This window comes from Rattus norvegicus, chromosome 2 (assembly GCF_021556685.1).
Source record: "Rattus norvegicus strain SHRSP/BbbUtx chromosome 2, alternate assembly SHRSP_T2T, whole genome shotgun sequence".
Taxonomy (NCBI): domain Eukaryota; kingdom Metazoa; phylum Chordata; class Mammalia; order Rodentia; family Muridae; genus Rattus; species Rattus norvegicus.
In genome coordinates, this window is record NC_141535.1 from 75,618,358 (window position 1) to 75,637,907 (window position 19,550).

Genomic DNA, 19,550 nt, shown 5'->3' on the forward strand with positions numbered 1-19,550 from the left:
ACATCTTATTTTCTATATAGTAGCTGAAAGGGTAAATGTTACGTATCTTGTTCTGAGACTTATTACAACCTGGGTGGGTTTATGTAACAACCGTGTTTGTTGCAGCTTCTCTGGAATGCTGACTTTCTTACACTCTCCCATAATGATCCCATGGTTTATAATGGAATACGAATGTATCATGCTTCAATTACTATGGAGGTTAAAAACTCAAGGAAAAGTGAGGTTTCAAAATAATGGCATGGTCCCATTGGCAACACTAAAGGAGATAACTGGAAAAAATAAACTGAATAAATAGATTGAATATTTGACTTGTAGTTTTTATAGCAATGATATAGTACCAACAAATAAATTGAAAATATTATCTAATTCCTAATGTATCATTTTTAACTGACAAATTTATGTAAAATTTAGTTTATTGACAATGTAGAAAATTTATGTTGTATTTTAGTTCAATTTTAAGTATGCGCTAATCAAAATAGCATCAGAATCTCTAACTATATGGTGAGGATCCACAAGAATCCTTTAATAAGAAATGAATACATAGCGAGAAAGTAATCCCTTGTTTAAAACTAGAGGCCATTGCCTTTAACTTGTGTTTTATTATGAATGACATATTGCTCATAAAAATTTATAGATTAAGGCTTTAGTAAATAACATCACATATATATGATATTTGAGATTTAAGAAGCCCAAACTGACTAATGTAGAACCACTGTTTTTTCATTGATGAACATCATCTTTAGATAGACATGCTGAATGTTGGGACCTCAATCAGTCAATTATAGAGGTGAAATGCAATGGTCTTCCACTCCTTGCTTGGATAACAATAAAGACATCCTCTCAAGCTACTGCAAGCATCTTGTATAAAACATATATTATGTGTAACATAATCTATGCTTTGTTTTCTCGTTACTCCATTAGACACTGAAGTATAATACCAGATGTAACATATGACAATGTTGCTTTTGGAATATTTACTTAGAATGATTTTCTGGATATTTGCATGGTTAATGCATTTTATACCCTAACCCTTTAAAAGGAACATTTAAAATTTAATATCAGAGCTGTATACCAGATATGTGACAATTAGTTAAGCTTCAGAGAAAGCCAGGCTTCCAGTTATCCCACAAGTTTTGAATCAATTAAAGATTACTAAATTTTATTAAACTATTATTCTAATAATTGAATAAATTATTTAACTTACCTTACAGCTACCACAAAGAATTCTTAATGACTTTTCTTTACCACATATGTGCTGCATCTACAAGTATATGAAATATAATAACTGAGAGGAACAAACAACATTCTTACTAATATTTTAGGGCAAATCAGTATAGAAATATATTTTTGACACATACTTAAAATTAAGTTTTTGGTGAAAGAAAGAAAGTATAATGAATACAGGGAGTACATGTGAGGAATGAGATTCATTATTAAAATGAAGAACAACTTTTCCAATATTCTTGAACATGAAACCTAATTACCTAGAGGTAATTACTTAAAGGTAAACCGTGTGCATATAATAACCCAGGAAAATTGAATGCCAAATGAAGAACTTGGTGATTTGTATAAAGTAACATTTGTTGTAAAAAGTGTTTGATTAAAGGCAGTCGTTACTGATATTGACTGTTTCTTACAGTTATAGCTTATCTGTCTGTTGGGACATGAACTCTAAGTTGCATAATAAATGAGTTTTTATTGTATATTTCTTTATTTGCATTTCAAATGTTATTCCCTTTCCCAATTTCCTGTCCATAAGCCCCCTATCCCCTTTCCCTCCCTTTCTTCTATAAGGGTGTTCCCTTCCCCATCCACATCCCCTGACATTCCCCTACACTGGGGGTCCAACCTTGGCAGGACCAAGGGTTTCTCCCTCCATTGGTGCCCAGCAAGACCATCCTCTGCTACGTATACCATTGGAGCCATGGCTCAGTCCATTTATTGTCAGTCATTGGGTAGTGGTTTAGTCCCTGGAAGCAATGTTTGGTTGGGATTGTTGTTCTTATGGGATTGCAAGTCCCTTCAGCTATTTCAATCCTTTCTCTAATTCTGGAGGTCAGCATGTAGAAGAATGCAAATCAATCCATTATTATTGCCCTGTACAAAGCTTAAGGCCAAGTGGATCAAGGACCTCCACATAAATGAATACTTTACTTTGATAAATTGAAGTTCTTTTATTTTTCACAGAGTTTAAAATATAATAGGAAGTTTTAAAAAGGCATAATCATAACTCATAATTCTGTATGAGAAAAAAAATCTTCCAAGAGATTTTTTGCTATGAATGGTGCAAATAGAAACACTTATCAGCTAGTGATACATTAGTCAACATTGTAATTAGATAACATTGGAAACTCATCCAATCAGAATGTTTTTATGGATTTCTGAGCAATTAGCAGTTAGCAGCAAGTTTATTCCTATAGTCTAAGTCTAGTACTTTCTATAGTTTAAGTCTAGAACATTACGATTACTTCACTTTACTAATGACTAAATATTTCAAGCATATTTCAGTAGTTTTGCCTTCATTAGTATTCTAATATCTACCCTACAGAAATGGAAGATGAAAGAATTGTGTATTTTGTTTCACATTTTGAAAGGATTCACTCATTTGCAATTTTGCCCAGTGTTTTCAACCCACTATGAAGTGGAGAACCATATGGTGGAAGACTGAATAAGAGAAACCTCCTTGTGAGCATCAAATAACATAATTGCATCAAGAAAAAACCAGGGCAGATAAGCCTCAAACTTCTGCCTTTGACCTACTTCCTCTAACTCTTCCCACCTTCCACTTTTCTCCAGTTCCCATTGATGGAATTCATTATGAGTCTATCAAAGCATTATTCCACTGATTAGATTACATTAGCTCCGTTGACTAACTTTCTCATGAGGCATCCTGATATGCACACCCAGAGTTGTATTCTCCTAATTTCTTAGCCATTTTCTAACGCAGTCACACTGAAGCCAAAGATTTTACATTATAGGTATGTACTCTTTTCGTGGTTATTTCACATGTAATATTTAAATCTGTAGGAATGGCAGAGTTACAATATACTATAAGCTGCTTATGCTTATGATGATTCTGAGCATGTGTTCTTTGTACATAATGACAGGTTTCATAAGTACATTCCCATTCAGGAATTTCATATTCTGTGACTGCATTCACCTCCTATGCTTTCCTCTCTTTCTCTCTCCCTACCAAAAGCTCCATAATGTTTCTCAGACAATCTTGCTTCTACATTATGTCTTTCATCATTTTCCATTTACCACATGAACATGCGTATGAGTACATGGTTTAAAGTAGATTATACTTAAATGTGTGCAATTGCTAGTTATAACCATTTTCATGAAAGCAACATAATTTTATACAGTATGGTTGGATGAAATTCTATTTGTGCATATGGCACATTTTACTTAGCTATTCATTATTGACAAATATCTGAGCTGATTCTGTAATATTAATTAGTCTTATGAAAATGTTTAATGCAAGTACTTCTGTGATATATTGAACATCAAATCTCCTAGTGTAAACCAAGAAGTGACATATATGATTTTAGATTCTTGTGAAATCTTCATAGTAACTGTTCACAGTGACTGGGCTATTTTAGATTCACAGTGTCAGTATACAAAGACTCTTTGTTTCCCAGAAAACTAAAGAACATGTATTGTTTCTGTGTAGTGACGGTCATTCTACTGGAGGTGGATGGAGTCTCATGGTAATTTTATATAGTATCTCACTGATGGCTAAGGAGGTTAAATACATATACATATGATTATTGGCTTTTGTCTTCATTTCTTTGTAACTGTCCAGATGTTTGTAAATTTGCTTGGAACACTGTATTCTTGGTTCTTGTCCACCCTCACACTTAGTTTCATACCCTTTGGGATTTCTTCATCATCTACTATCATTAAAAGGTGGACCTGCTTTTATTCTCCAAAGGCTACTTATGTTGGTTCTGTAATCTTATTTCTTTTTCTCTTTCAATTTCTTTTTAAATTGGGTGCTGCAGTTCCAATGAGTAGAATTCATGGTGATTTTCTTTGAGGTCGCATTTCCTGCTTAGAAAGCAAGCTCTGAATCTGTACCATGTTTTGTCCTTTCTTTCCATTCTCTACATCTACTCAGCAGTCATCATAGTCATCCTGTGTCAGTCCCTCACTCTTTCATCCATCGCTGTAAGTGGGGTTGTCACTTGAGCAGCATAACACAGCAGACACAGAGCACATGCACAGGTAGCAAGGGGACATGAGTGTGACCTAATGTTCTGATGTAACTGAGCAACATTCACAGATTTTTCTGTATCTTTAATCTTTGAATGAAGTTAGATAATTGCCTTTGTAGAATGAATATTTCTCATCTTTGAGATAAGAATGCTTGATGTATGAAAACATCCCTTCATTCATTTTAAATACTTCTCATTGTCTGTATGAGATGAAAACTCGTTTTAATACATTTTTATTATTTCCTACACGTGTAATAATGTGCTTTGATCATTGCCATATTTTAACTCCTCACAGAATCACAACTCACTTCATTTTATATATATATATATATATATATATATATATATATTATATTATGAAGTTGAATTTGTGATGATTATACACTAATAGATCTGGAGATCTCGGTCATTAACTGAAACATGGTCCCCATGTGCTGCAATGTTGACTGGCTAGTTGTCAGCCATGTGATATGAGTGTTTGAAAGTGATTTTGGGTTAACCGCAAGAGCAGGATTTTCTCTTAACTGCTGAGCCTTCTCTCTGTCTCACAACCCACAAATTCACAGAATTTGTTACTTTTTTTTACAGTATTTTAAATATGTTTTTCAACAATTAAAGAGCTGTTATAGGTTCTATAATATTTAGTTGTTAAAGACTTTCATGTCAAATATAGACACTAAAGTACAGTCAGATTTTAATTCACTTGATCCAATCACTCCCTTTATTATGTTATATTGTTCTTCATTGTCGTCACTTACAAAAAATGCTTCCAATTTCTTTCTTTCAGGTATTTCATCAACCACAGTACTGAAGAGGAGAGATTTTTCAACATTGATGCAAATACTGGAACCATTAAGACATCCAAAGTACTGGATAGAGAAGAAACACCCTGGTACAATATCACAGTGACTGCTTCAGAAAATGGTAAACTGCTTTATGTACCCCAAGGCAGATTGTTACTGTGAATGAAATTATAAGCAGAGATTTGTGACCTGCAAGGTACTCCCCATATCTTTTGTCAAAATCTCACAGAATGCAGAGTTGAGCTTATTCAAATATCTGGTTGTAATGAGTAAGTCTGAGAGATTTTCGTTCATTTTCATCTCAGCATGTAGTTAGAAAATTGGCTTTATGGAATAATTAGTCCTCATCTTTAAGTCAAGAGTGCTTGATTTCCCTCTTAATTTCACTACTTTTCTGTTTCATGCACTTACACTTCACTTATGCCACTGAGTCTTTTCAATAAGGGTACTCATTATCTGACAGTTCAGCCCTGAGACATCACTATAATATCCTTGCTTGAGTTAGTCCTTATAGAATTATGGTGAAAGAATTACTTGGAAAATATCAACGGTGTACCTAACCCATCTTTAAGCAAATCTTACAACACAAAGCTTAAAAACTGGACACCAATTGAGGACACTACATAAATATCTCAAAATTTCCTATTTTCTTGATACTGGTATACTAATGTGTTGGGAAATGAACACATTAGCCTCAGTTTAAAATTGTAGATAAAAATGGCATAAGTCTTTATGAAATATTTCAACACACTTCTGACGAAAACCATAAATCTAGTAATAGTATTTGATAGTGAAAAATATTGCTATACGAACTAACATTATGCTCTTTCCTGAGGATGATCAAGGAATTGAAAACATTTTAAAAGATGCATTTAGATATGTTTGGTATGGTAGATGCCTTATTTACTTATTTGTTTATTTATTTACTTATTTACTCACTTTACATCCTATTCATAGCCCCTTCCTCCTCTCTTCCCAGTCGCACCTTTTCAAATCCCTACCCTCCTTCTCCTTCTCCTCAGAGAAGGAGAGTGCCCCTTGGTTACTATCCCACCCCAGAGTATCTAGTCTCATCTACCAATAGGAACATCGTCTTCCCCACTGAGGTCCAAACAAGTTGTCCATGTGGGGGGGGTATCCAATGGAGGAAACAGAGACCTAAACAGCTCCCACTCCACTTTTTAGAGACGCACATGAAGACCACGATGCACATTTGCCATAAATATATTAGGGGGTTTTGGTCCAGTCCTATATGCTCCCGGATTAGTGGTTCAGGAACTGTGAACCCCCATGATCCCAGTTTACTTGACTTTGTGCATCTTCTTGTGCTGTCCTTGACTCCTTTGCCTTGCTCACTTCTATTCCCCACTCTTGAACAAAATTCCTCAAACTCCACCTGATGTTAGGCTGTGGGTCTCAGAATCTATCTCTATTCATTGGGAGAGGAAGTCTCTCAGGAGAAACATGTGTTAGGTCCCTAATCGAAGCATAGCAGAGTATCATTAATAGTGTTAGTGGTTATCTTTTTCTTCTGAGAAGGATATAAGTTGGGGCAGTCACTAGCTGGCTATTCCCTGTCTCTGCTCCATCTTGTAGGCCAGACAATGTTGCGTTGAAGGTCTTCTCAGTGGATAGATGTCCCCCTCTCTCCTCTGGAAGTCCTGCCTGGCTACAGGAGATGGTCACTTCAGTTTTTGTATCTCTTTCTGGTAGGAAGCACAACTAGGCTCACCAACGTTGGCTCCTGCCCTATCCTCCCCTGTCCCAGGGCTGTAGCAAGTCTGCTGATTATCATTTTCAATCCTAGCCCTCACCCACACTCCTCATACTTGATTCCCATCCCCTTTACCCTTATTCACCCCCCATTTTTAGTGGTTATTTTAAATTTGCATTTTAAATGTTATCCCCTTTCCTGGTTTCCCCTCCAGCAAGCCCCTATCCCATCTCTCCCCCGCCCTGCTTTTATGAGGGTGCTCCCCCACCCGCCCTCTTCCTCCTGCCTCCCCACCATGGCATTCCCCAACACTGGGGCATCAAGCCTTCTCAGGACCAAGGGCTTCTCCTTCCACTGATGCCCCTACAATGCTATTCTTGGATACATATGTGGCAGAGCCATGGGTCTCTCCATGTGTACTGTTTGGTTGGAGGATATTGTTGTTCCTGGGAGCTGGGGGCTCTGGGGTGTCTGGTTGGTGGATATTGTTGTTCATCTCTGGGGTTGTAAGCCCCTTCAGCTCCTTCATTCCTTTCCCTAACTCCTCCATTGGGGACCCTGTTCTCCATCTGCCTTCGGTGACTAGTTTCACCTTCTGAGTGAGATTCAAGCATCATGCCTTAGGACCTTCTTATTACCCAGTTTCTTTGGATCTGTGAAGTGTGGCACGGTTGTTCCGCACTTCATGGCTAATGCCTTTCTGGCTCGTGGCTACCTCACTCCAAATGATGTGCTCAAGTTCCATCTGTTTGCCTGGAATTCATGATATCCTTTTTTTTCTTATTAGTGGGTTAGTGTTTATTAGTTTATTAGTGGGTTGTGTAAATGAACCACATTTCCTTTATCCATTCTTCAATCAAAGATCATTTATGTTGTTTCCAGCTTCTGGATATTATTATAAATCAAGCTGTTATCAACATAGTTTAAAAAGTGTGCCTGTATATAGTGAGGCATCTTTTGGGTATATGCCCAGGATTGAAGTAGTTGGTTCTTGAGGTAGAAATAGTCCTAGTTTTCTGAGAAGCCACCAAATTGATTTCCAAAGCGATTGCACAAATTTTCACTCCCATCAGGCATGGGGGCATCTTCCCCTTCCTCTACATCCTTGCTGGTATTTGCTGTTTTTGATCCAGTCATTCTGATGAGTGTGTCTTTTTAAAGTATATAATTCAGTTGTTCTTTACCACAATGAAGCTGAAACGTCTTCATTTTCTTGCAAAGTAAGGGAAGCCACAGATATATCCCTGTCGTTCTAGAATGGATTTTTATTAGTACTTCCTTGAGAGCAATTGTAGACAATGGTTGATTTACCTTGTAGACTGAGTCATCAAGACTCTGTAACTTCTCATGCCAAATAAACCTTCCCATGTTGGTTTCTAGCACATTTCATTTAACTCTCCTTACTGTAAGGTTTCAGTGTTGTCTTACTGTTAGGTTATTAATAATGGTGCCATTTCTTTTTGCATGGAAATAGTAGGGTAAGAGTGTTTCCACTGCATTACTTTCATTATATTCTTCAGGGTAGAACTGTGGTTATGATAACTCCATGCCTAACCACTTCTCTAACGAACCATTTTCCTAGAAAGGTAAACCATTTTTATATTCCTGCGTATGAGATCCCAAGTTCTGCATATTGTATTCCCTGCTTACCCTCTGCTGAGAGTGTGAAGTGATAGCCTTGTGTCTTGTCCGATATCTTTGCTATAATTCCATGCAAATCTGTGACAACCTTTACTTATTCTGTCCATATTATTTACATTCTTTCTTAAAAAATCATAATTTTAATAAATTCTTTGAGAATTTCACACAAACAATTCATTTGGATTATGACGCCCTGCCATTTCTCTTTATAATTCCTCCCAAATCCATCACCCCTGATTTATTTTTTCCTTCCAACTTCATTCACTCTTTCTTTCTTACAAGCTGCAAAATCGATTTTGTGTTGCACACAAACTCCCAAATAGGATGTCGTTCACTAGAGCAAGAACAAACTACCTTAGACACCATTCACTATTTAATGGCCAACCTACCTTAGCTAAGTCATCAACTCTCTTTAGTTCTTTAGTCATGAACACAAGAGTACCATGGACTTCTCTGCATCCATGCTGAAATGTTGCATGACTTGAACTTGTGCTGACAGTCATAATGTGAGCTGATAAATGCTTAATCCTATCATTTCCAGTAGATATCATTGAATTCTTCAAAACCTCCACCTTTTACAATGGTTTTGCCTCTTTATATATTGAAATTATATTATCATCATAATATTGGAAATCAGATGTTCACTAGACCCTTTAAAGTTCTGTTATAAAGAACATATGAATGGATTCATTTCATGTTATTCTGGATAATTTTGATTTTGTCAATATTTAGGCCAAATGTGTAATTTTGCATCCTTTTGTTGAATCATTTAAACAGTTAATGAATAATATTAAAAATGAGATGATAAACTGAAATTAATATGTTAAATCTATAAAGGAATATTGAAAAGGTCGAGGGAATCTCTCAGAAGAAAGAACTAATTCTTGAGTTTTAGGTAGGAATAGTTATTTACCTCTGAATCATTACTTAATTCCCAATAACATTTGCATTTTGGACAAACCAGTATATAAATGGACAGAGTCATGCATGTTAAAAAATGTATCATTTGTAGTTTTTACTACAGGAAATCCCTATTTTGTAAAGGTAAAATCTTAATTATTTATTTGATATTTTTATTTGCTATTTCTTCTTGTGAGAACAGAGTCAATACATATCTACTAAGTAAAACATTATAGTAAATTGTAATTTTCTGCAGTTTATAGTTGGTAATAAAAAAGCCTTAGAGACCCATTCAATGAGCATTACTGAAATATAATTTAATCCTAACCATAAACAGGTGTACAGAAAGAATAAGCACTAGTTATGATTTTATAACCATGTTGGGAGATTGCTTTCTGAGACGCAGACAGGCTGGTACCTACTGCCAAGCCTAACTGTCCCGCAGTATTGGCAGGGGATCTCCCATAATTGTGAGACTTCACTTCAACATTAGCCACACAGGCAAAACATGTTCTCTTTAGGAATGTGGTTGCTATTTTTCCAGATTCTTTTTAAAACTCTTCTTAACATAATCTTTTTCTTGAGTAGATTGCACTATAGAACTGCTTTTACTGGTTAATATTTAAAGCACATTATTTTTTTCTGCTTTGGAAATTATGCAAATGAGAGAAGATCCCTCTTGGGATAGAAGAGACAATTTAGGAGATGCAGAAATACTTAGGCATGAGGTGCATAGTACAAATTTAATACTATGCAACCCAAATGTAAGGACAGAGACTAATGCTGGCCTAGGCTATATAGGGAGAGGCTGACAAGGAAGTAAGAAAGCTGTGGTTTCTTTCCACTGAACAGACAATGTTATGCATACAATGTTATTGTATGACAATGAAGAATTCACCCAATGAACCTGTGTACATTCAGTAAGGGCTAAAGTCAATCATAGAGACATTGACTAAATAAAATGTAAATGATTTGATTCTTCCGTCCTTGTTCAGGTTCATGATGCTTCAATCACCTAAGTACATAATAAAAGCAACAATAACATGCCTAGACTATGATATTATTTTCTTCTGCCACCAAAAGGAATTGTGTGTGGGTCTTTGTTACTACCATGGCCAATAGAGTAACGAACCACAGAACTGAAGATGAGCTAAGTATTCTGTGCTGACTCACACTTGAAATGTCTGACCATGAGTTCTTTATTTTAGGTATATGTGAGCACAGCACAATATGATTTAAAAAAGCAAAAAACAAAAACCTTTTTTAAATGATGCTAATTAATTCAATCCTATTTAGAGAACAAAACTTAAGACATTAGTTCATCTACTTTTTAAAGTACAAGGGGCAAATTTCATAAAGATAAATTCTATAGAGTGACTGAGAAAAACAAGCTCATGATAAGGTTCTGTGGGTTAGGGGTATCAGTGTGATCTCAGGCACACAGATAGCACAAAGGTAACAATGGCATAAACCACATCAACTCCCACCTTATGGGTGGAAAGCAAGTTGCAGAGCTCTCTCCTTGGAAGGACACTCTGTGTGTTTAACATTCCTCATTCCCTTCATGCTTATCTGTCAGCACGAGGACCACCACACCTCCCACATTATTGGATATCTAGCTCCTCCATGCTGTACGTTACTGGATATACTATCCCAGTAAATACTTCAGTGAACCCAGACAACAGATATTACCATCATGGAGACAGAACACTGAAACATAACAAAAGGTGTATATTTGAATTTACAGGACATCTTTGTTTTCTCTGTGCATTACATAATCCAATGACTTTCAAGAGTGAGCATTTGTCCTCTAGTTTATCCTACGAAGGTTGATTAAGATTTTGTAAATTGTATTTATTCAAATTGTGAGATAATATTATTTTCATATTTGTTAAGAGGGTACTAGAGTAAGATATATACAAAAAGTTCCATGTAAGTTCAGAACTAAAACTTTTATTGCATCCTCTATTACAGTTCTTGGTGTGTTACTACTTTGTAAAAAAAAGTATCTGTGGAAAGCTTGCACTGTTGAAAAATTGAACCAAAAGGGATTTGAGTATAGTCTCTCCATGATCTCTGGAGGGAATTAGGGAGGGAGGGAATAAAGGAAGAGGGGGCAGGAGAGGGAGAGAGGGAGGGGAAGAGGGAGAGGGAGAGGGAGAGGGAGAGGGAGAGGGAGAGGGAGAGGGAGAGGGAGAGGGAGAGGGAGAGGGAGAGGGAGAGGGAGAGGGAGAGGGAGAGGGAGAGGGAGAGGGAGAGGGAGAGGGAGAGGGAGAGAACAGGAAGAGTCTGACTTATCATAAGGCATTATTGACTCACAGCCTCAGAGCTTTGCAGGTCTTCACAGCTCTAAAGTGCAGAGTCAGAGGGTGAAGACAGGCTGGCAAACAAGCTGACTGGAATAAGCAGAAGTTTCCACTTCAGGGTGAATGCTATCAGGAAGGGATTTCTTTGTCCCTTGAGAGTCAGTCTTTTTGCTGTGCTCAGTTCTTTATGAATGATGCTCAAGTACAGCATGAAGGACAATCAGCACTGTTTGGCCTGTCAATTTAAATGTTAATCTCAAATAAGACTGCTATAGACACTTACAGAATTAAATGGGACTGGATACCTCAGGAGTCCATGATCCAATCAAGGACACATAAAATTCTTTTCAGCGTGACATAAGCTTTCACATTCATACTGTTTGCATTTTGCAACTTCTAAGTCCATGTCAAGACTGCTTATGCCTTTTTTCTGGATTGTGTTTTTTGACAATTATAAACACATGTAATATATTCTGATTTCTGTCCCCCCACCCCCTCATTTATTTCCTATTCATCCCTAAAATGCTTACCCTATCCATATGTAATATCAATCCTTTGTTCAAGATTCAGAATTTTGGGTTAGGTTTTAGGACCCACTTATTTTATCTAGGACTATCTACTTGAGCAGTGGAATGGGAACATTCACTAGAGCAGGATGAAGTCAGCAGTGGTACACAATTGAAGGCAGTGACTCCCCTTCCCCTGAACCTATCAACAGCTAATAGTTTGGCATTAAAGGAATCCTTTCCCCTCCGTCTATGACTGATTGTAAGGTCTATTCCTATTCACATACAGTGATATCATCTACTCCTGCTGGGCGAACCTGATTGCAATAGCTACGCCTTACCTAGGTAGTGGTATTTCAAAACCTGTCTTCAGATCTTGTGACTCCTATGTACTCTGCATTTAAGTCACCCTGGAAGTGATATTCTTTATCACTCACCGCTCCAATATAGTGAGATTCTGTTGTCTGTGACCTTATTCCCATATCTGTGAATTTCAAATTCTGATATTTAATTTAATTTATTTAACTCCCAAATGCTGCACCTCTCCAAGTCATCCCTTTGAGGTTCTTTCCCCCATTTCCCCTCTTCTTTTACTCTGTGAGGGTGATGCTTCACCAGGTATTCAAACCTGGTGCATCAAGTCACGACAGGATTGGGCATATAGTCTACCAGTGTGGCCAGATAAGGCAGTCCTGTTGGGGAATGGATCCCAGTCAGGCTTTAGGGTAGAACCTCCACTTCTGTTGTTTGGAATGGAAACTGAACTTCACATCTGCTATGTATGTGTCCGTTCAGATAGTATATGCTCTTTGGATGGCAACTCATTCTCTGGGAGCACCCGAAGGTCCAGGTTAGTTGACTCTGTTGGTCTTCCTTTGGGATTCACTTTCCCTTTAGTGGCTTTAATCTTTCCCCAAACTTTTCACTAATAGTTCCCAACCTCAGTCCAATGTTTGGCTATGGGTATCTACATCTGTCTGAGGCAGCCACCACGTGGAGTCTCTCAGCGGGCAGTGATGCTAGGCTCCTGTCTGCAAGCATAGCACGAGTATCATTAATAGCGTCATGGATTTGTGATGTCATATGTGATGGACTAGTTATTGGTGGGCCATTCCTTCAGTCTGTGCTCCATCTTGGTTGTTGAACTTCATTTAGACAGGACAAATTTTGGGTTGAAAAATTTGTGGGTAGGTTGGTGTTCTTATCCTTGCAGAGGGAGTCCTGCCTGACTACAGTAGGTGGTGTCTTCAGATTCCATGACCTCACTGTTAGACATCTCTGATAAGGTCACTTACATTGTCTCCTGGGAGCCTCCCCCATAGCAGGTCTCTGGGATTTCTTAAGAGAGTTTTTCCAAACACCCCCATACACAGCAATTGCTTTTCTCTTCATTCTTGTTGCTTTCTCTGTGGGCTTCTCTCTGCCTTTCCCCAAACCTGATCCCCACCCTCCTTGTTCTCACCACCCCCTCACATAATCAAGTCTCTCTCTCTCTCTCTCTCTCTCTCTCTCTCTCTCTCTTTCACTCTCTCTCTCTCCCTCCCTCCCTCCCTCCCTCCCTCCAATGAGTATTTTGTTCCCACTTTTAAGAGAGATTGAAGCATCCTTAGTCCTTCTGTCCTGTGTGACTTGTCTTCTTTGGTTCTGTTGGGTGTAGCATGTGCCATGGGTGGCACAGGTTGGTAGGGACAGAATGAAATGGTTTCTGCTCCTGGAAAGGGCTCATTGTGAGCTCCACAAGTGTCAATGGCTGCTGTGAGTGTAAGGCTTGTTTGTGGAATAATGTGCATATTTGCTGGAACCAATACTAGCAATTGAGGACTCCTTCCTTCCAAGGAAAGTCCTCCCATTAGTGTTGATGTCTTTATGATAATTAGAAACAGTGTGAGTTCAGGAGTAGAGGGTGTGGCTATGTCTCAGATAAACAGTAAACATTAGGACCTCAGCACAGCCCAGAAAGCTATGTACAAGAGCTCTAATTACATGAGTTTGAAAATATATAATTTCTCAACTATGAAAAAATAAGGATGCAATAAGAATTATGTGAGGAGCTTCACAAATTTAAAGGAACAAAAGGACCTGCGCTGTGAGCCAACTTGAAGAAAATAAAGAGATTTAGGGAATGATGAGTTTTTTTGTTTATGCATACAAAGACAGATGGATTCCTGAGTTCAGGGTCAGCCTAGGACACAAAATTTAGAACTAGGCATGGTGGAAATGGTAATTTCACTGCAGGGTCTCACCTAACTGTGTTTAACAAAGGGAGACAGATCTCTGATTTCTTATGGAATGTTAAGGATAAAAAAGGAAGCTTACTGTCTTCTAATAATCAAAGGGCTGGGGTCTGGGATGTTGATTCATAAGATAATCAAAAAGAAACCTGGAGTAAGTGACTGGACTGACGTGTAGAAAAGAAGACTGGACATGTGCTCTGCAGAAGAAGCACTATTCAGAGATGATTTTAGGATAAAAAGAACTGATTGGAGAACTGACACAAGCAATTATTAGAATAGCAAGCAAGCAGGACATGGACAGCGAAATCTTAGAATGTAAGGGTCGAAGATGCATTGAAGCATGATACCTCCGACTCAGAAAGTATACAAAAGCAAAGGGCGTTTTATTGTGCAGAAATCCAGCCTTCTGGGGTATCCCGTTTACCAAGATGTATTCCATTCCTCAAAATGTTGATGCCTGTGGGAACTCACAGGCCAAATGTAAAGCACGTCAGGTGACCTTTATCTTTTTTTTTTTTTAAGATTTGTTTATTAACATGACTACAATGTCTGTCTTCAGACACACCAGAAGAGGGCATCAGATCCCTTTACAGATGGTTGTGAGCCACCATGTGGTTGCTGGGAATTGAACTGAGGACCTCTGGAAGAGCAGACAGCACTCTGAACTGCTGAGCCATCTCTGCAGCCAGGTGACCTTTATCTTAATTGGTTGACAAGAGCCAATCTCTAGGGACATTCCAGAACCATTTTTGGTGTGTGTGGGCCTGTACAATGTTGCTGAGGAAGCCTGAAAACTGTTGCTGACTTATTGTTTTTGTTTCTGGCTAGGTAGCAGGGCAGCTTCTGACAGTAGGGCAGTTTCTGATTGGCTGCTGGAGGCCTGGGGGTTTTCCAGGTACTGATTTGCCTGTACTTGACCAGTTCTGGGGAACAGAAATTTAGGCCTAGGCTCTTGACCTTCCAGTTTGAAGTCTGTCATAGAGTCAGCCTGTCTCAGTCCTCTCAAGAATAACAAGCAACCAGGACATGGACAAAAAGGTCTCTTAGAATAACAAGCAAGCAGAATATAGTCAGAGAGCTTGATAGAGAGAAAGCAGAACATGGAGAAAAGCAGACTGGAAAAGCTGTATCAAGCAGAACACAATTTGACTTCAAGTCATTCTTTTCCCTGCTCACAGACACCCTTTCTCAGAATCACTCTCAAAGTCAAGACTGGCCTAGGCAATCATGGATATTCTGTATGGCTAATATCCACTTACCAGTGAGTATATACTATGCATGTCCTTTTAGGTCTGGTTTACCTCAGGATGGTACTTTCTATTCCAGCCATTTGTCTATAGAATTCCTTGTAGAATTCCTTGATGCCCTTGTTTTTAATAGTGCCTGTATCCATTTTTTGGCTAAGGGACATCTGGCTTGTTTCCAGTTTCTGACTATTATGAATAAAGGTAGTATGAACTTAGTAGAGCATGGTTCCTTGTGGAATGATGAAGCATTTTGGGGAGATCTGACCAGGAACAGCAGTATAGTTGAAATATATGCAACATGGGTTTATTCATAGCTTCCAATTATGCCATGTTTTCATAATTATTACTAATTTCATTTTTAGTTTTGCTTTTTAGTTAATCATCTTTAGAAGTATTCAAATGAAATAATATCTGGAAAATTCTTCTTAACTTATAAGAAAAATTACAGCTTCTTCCTTTCTAGTCTAGTTTTCTGTAAGGGTTAGGTATAAGCAAATAATATCGCATTACACTTTGCCAAGTGTTAACATCACATTACATTTTGCAAAGCATTATTGCTTCTACTATATTTTTGCCATTTTGCACGTAAGAACCACCTGTATTTTAACTTTACTGAACAGCCTACTTCAAAATACTTATTAAAATTATTGGCACAAATATTTTGATGACATCAACTTTGTTAAATACAGGAAATATTCTCTCTTCCTAATTTTTTCATCTATGAAAGGTATGGCCCACAAGATTATTTACCCCTGTCTCTCACCGCATCCCTCTCTTTTTCTTTTTTCTTTTCCTTCTTGCTTCTTCTTTCCCTATGAGAAGCAATTTTTATGTCTTCTCTACTTATTCACTCTTTTATTGTCATGCAAATATATTTAAGGACCAAGGCCCCAAGTTTTAAATTTAATTCAACTGCTCAACTGGTAAATTCAGGTGGTACAAATTAAATTTAGGAGTTATGAAGGTAGTCCCACTTGCCTTTAATCTGAAATTATTTTTTAAGCAGGTGCATATAATAATTCAAAAATCTATTAGCAGAGAATGAGTGGTTTCAAGTTCCCAAAGCTTCTATGTATCATTTTGTTACTGTCACTATGATATTTTGATATATGTCATCTGTCTTCCACAAATGTGTTCATATCATCAATTTTACTTAGCACACACAGAGATCAAATTGGCACAGTTTCTTCCTTTGGCACACAAAGGGAATATCAGCAGTGAAGTTGGTTTTGCTTTCGCCAATAGTCAAGAGAAATAAGACACTTATCTGGAAATCTGCGTGTGCATATATATGTCAATGTCTATGCTAAGGAGTGATGGGCAAAATTTGTACTCCAAATAAAAACCTAAAATACCTGTTAGGAATATTATTCACACATCTTCTTAGATGACTAAAACAAGAATGACTTTAGTGAATGGTTCAGATTCCAGGCTGCCCAGGAAATAGTTGTATAGGTTTTGGCTACGATATTTTATTCAGTTGAGGACTCCAGGCTATAGGACCGTACCACGTGCCATTCAAGGCTATGTCTTTCTGTCTTCCTGCTCAATTAAATCTTTCTAGATTCATTAGTGTGTTCTTAATGATTCAAGATTCAGTGAAGATGATGATAAAGATTGACTTACACTTGGAGGAAAGCATTGTATTATAATATGAGTTTGGGGGTGGAAGGGTTTGTAACATCTTGGTGTCTATCAAAACTCCTTAGAGTATTTTTTTTTCTTTTTTTTTTTTTCAGAGCTGGGGACCGAACCCAGGGCCTTGCGGTTGCTAGGCAAGCGCTCTACCACTGAGCTAAATCCCCAACCCCTAGAGTATTTTTATTTATCAAAAATGAATCAGTTTTCTTAGGTTTAGAAGACATCTATTAATCTACAAAACATTCAGGGAAATGGGTTTCAAATTTTGTTTGATCTGATCTATTTCCCCATTTTTTTTACTGATTCTTCACTTTGCTGCATTTTTCTGTTGTTTATTGCCTCAAGTTTCATTACCTTATAATCAATAACCTGTAACATTTTCTATGCTACATGCATGCACAGTAACATGATGAGAATCATTACAATATCATTACATACTAGAGAACATGCATCATGACTCACATCTGAGAAAGACAAAGTACTTCTTGTAGTTTTAGGTAATCCTGCTGCATTGAGATATTTCCTAGGATAATTCATATTTTCTGTCTCTAAAATCTTATGTGATAACTAGCATGTTTCCATAATTGTAGGTATGCTTGTAGTTATTCATATGGTGCTAGACATACTGACTACGGACCATCAAGGACCAAATTTTTCATCCTTATTTATTGAACATTTATTGAGTGTATTAAATTTTGCTTTTTATATTAAACTAATATGCTGATATAATTGATGGCTTATTGATTGTGACATACTCTAGAAGAAATTAAAAGAAGTTTGCACATTGAAAAGAAAATTGGCATATTCACTCATTTTTATTTGAAGTGTTAATAATTTTACAATAGTTCATATCTGCATCCGAATGGCCAAAGACGAGCCTGGGGTCAGAGAGGGATTCTGAGAAAGGGATGTCTGTGATTGGTAAAACAAAGGACTTAATGGTTTAAGATGATTACCCGTGTTCTGCTTCAAATGTCTCCTTAGACAGCTGTCTGTAGATATATCTTGGGTCTCTAGTCTGTTCAAGGAAACCGGGAAAGAAAGGTAATAATTGAAATGTAAATAAGAAATATCCAATTTAATAAAGATGGAGAAAAAAATAAATAAATTATCAAAATCAAAAAAAAAGAAGAGAGAGGAAGCTTTCTGCTAGAAACAGCTCTCTGAATAGATATTAGAAAAAAAATCTAAAAGCTCTCTGGATAGCTTATGAGATTTCTGAATAAGAAATTCTTGGATTTTCTAAAAAAAAAATCTCAAAGATCTGTGTTTGCTCTGCAAGCAGTTTTCTTTGGGTAGCTATTAGAAAAAAAATTCTAAATTGCACCATTTGGTCTCCATGGATATTCTGACCAAAATCAGAAATCCTGTTAGAAAATTTTCTTAAAGAGTTATGTTTGCTCTGTAGTACAGCATGAGGTCAGGGATAGTGATTTCCTCAAAAGCTCTCTTATTGTCGAGAATGTTTTTGATATCCTGGGATTTTTTGTTATTCCAGATGAATTTGGAAATTGTTCTTTCTGTCTCTGAGAAGAATTAAGTTGGAATTTTGTTGGGGATAACATTGAATCTGTAGATTGGTTTTGGTAAAATAGCCATTTATACTATATTAATCTTACCACTAATTCATGAGCAAGGGAGATCTTTCCATCTTCTGAGGTTTTCTACAATTTCTTTCTTCAGAGACTTGAAGTTTTTGTCATACAGATCTTTCACATGCTTGGTGAGAGTCATACCAGGATATTTTCTGTGAATACTGTGAAGGGTGCCATTCCCCTAATTTCATTCTCAGCCTGTTTGAGATCTGCTAACAACAAAATTTAGGAGGAGGAGGAGGAGGAGGAGGAGGAGGAGGAGGAGGAGGGGGAGGAGGAGGGGGAGAGGAAGAAGAGGAAGAAGAGGAGGAAGAGGAGGAAGAGGAAGAGGAAGAGGAAGAAGAAGAATTTCCCTCTTCACCTCACAAATCAGCATTCTATGACCCTAGCCCCTTAGGAAATGACAGCACGTACAGTTTTTTTTCTTAACATTACAAAATAATTCAGAGATCTGTCTGCCTTTGTAAACTTAGCTTGGTACCATCCTCCCTGAAATAACCCTTCTGACCATTCCTGGACCAAAATTTACTCTGTCCCAGGCTGACCTTGAATTCAGGAATCTTCCTTTCTTTGTATCTTTTGACAAGCTGGCTCTCAGTGTCATAGTGGAATTGCTTCCATTTTTCAAATACAAGAAGCTACCATATAATTTATATTGCATCCTTAACTTTGCATAGTTTAAAAATTATATATATAATTATATATATATATATATATATATATATATATATATATATATATTTGAA

General features: G+C 37.2%; 1 protein-coding gene across 12 annotated transcripts in view; it reads left to right on the forward strand.

Annotated features, from left to right (window-relative positions):
- Cdh18 (cadherin 18) overlaps positions 1 to 19,550 on the forward strand; it is a 1,022,663-nt gene that overhangs the window by 958,443 nt on the left and 44,670 nt on the right. For all 12 annotated transcript variants that reach the window (XM_087621794.1, XM_087621802.1, XM_087621796.1 and 9 more), the window contains one exon: positions 5,005 to 5,141. In XM_087621794.1, coding sequence (XP_087477920.1) covers positions 5,005 to 5,141 — 137 coding nt within the window. The remainder of the gene's footprint in view (positions 1 to 5,004; positions 5,142 to 19,550) is intronic.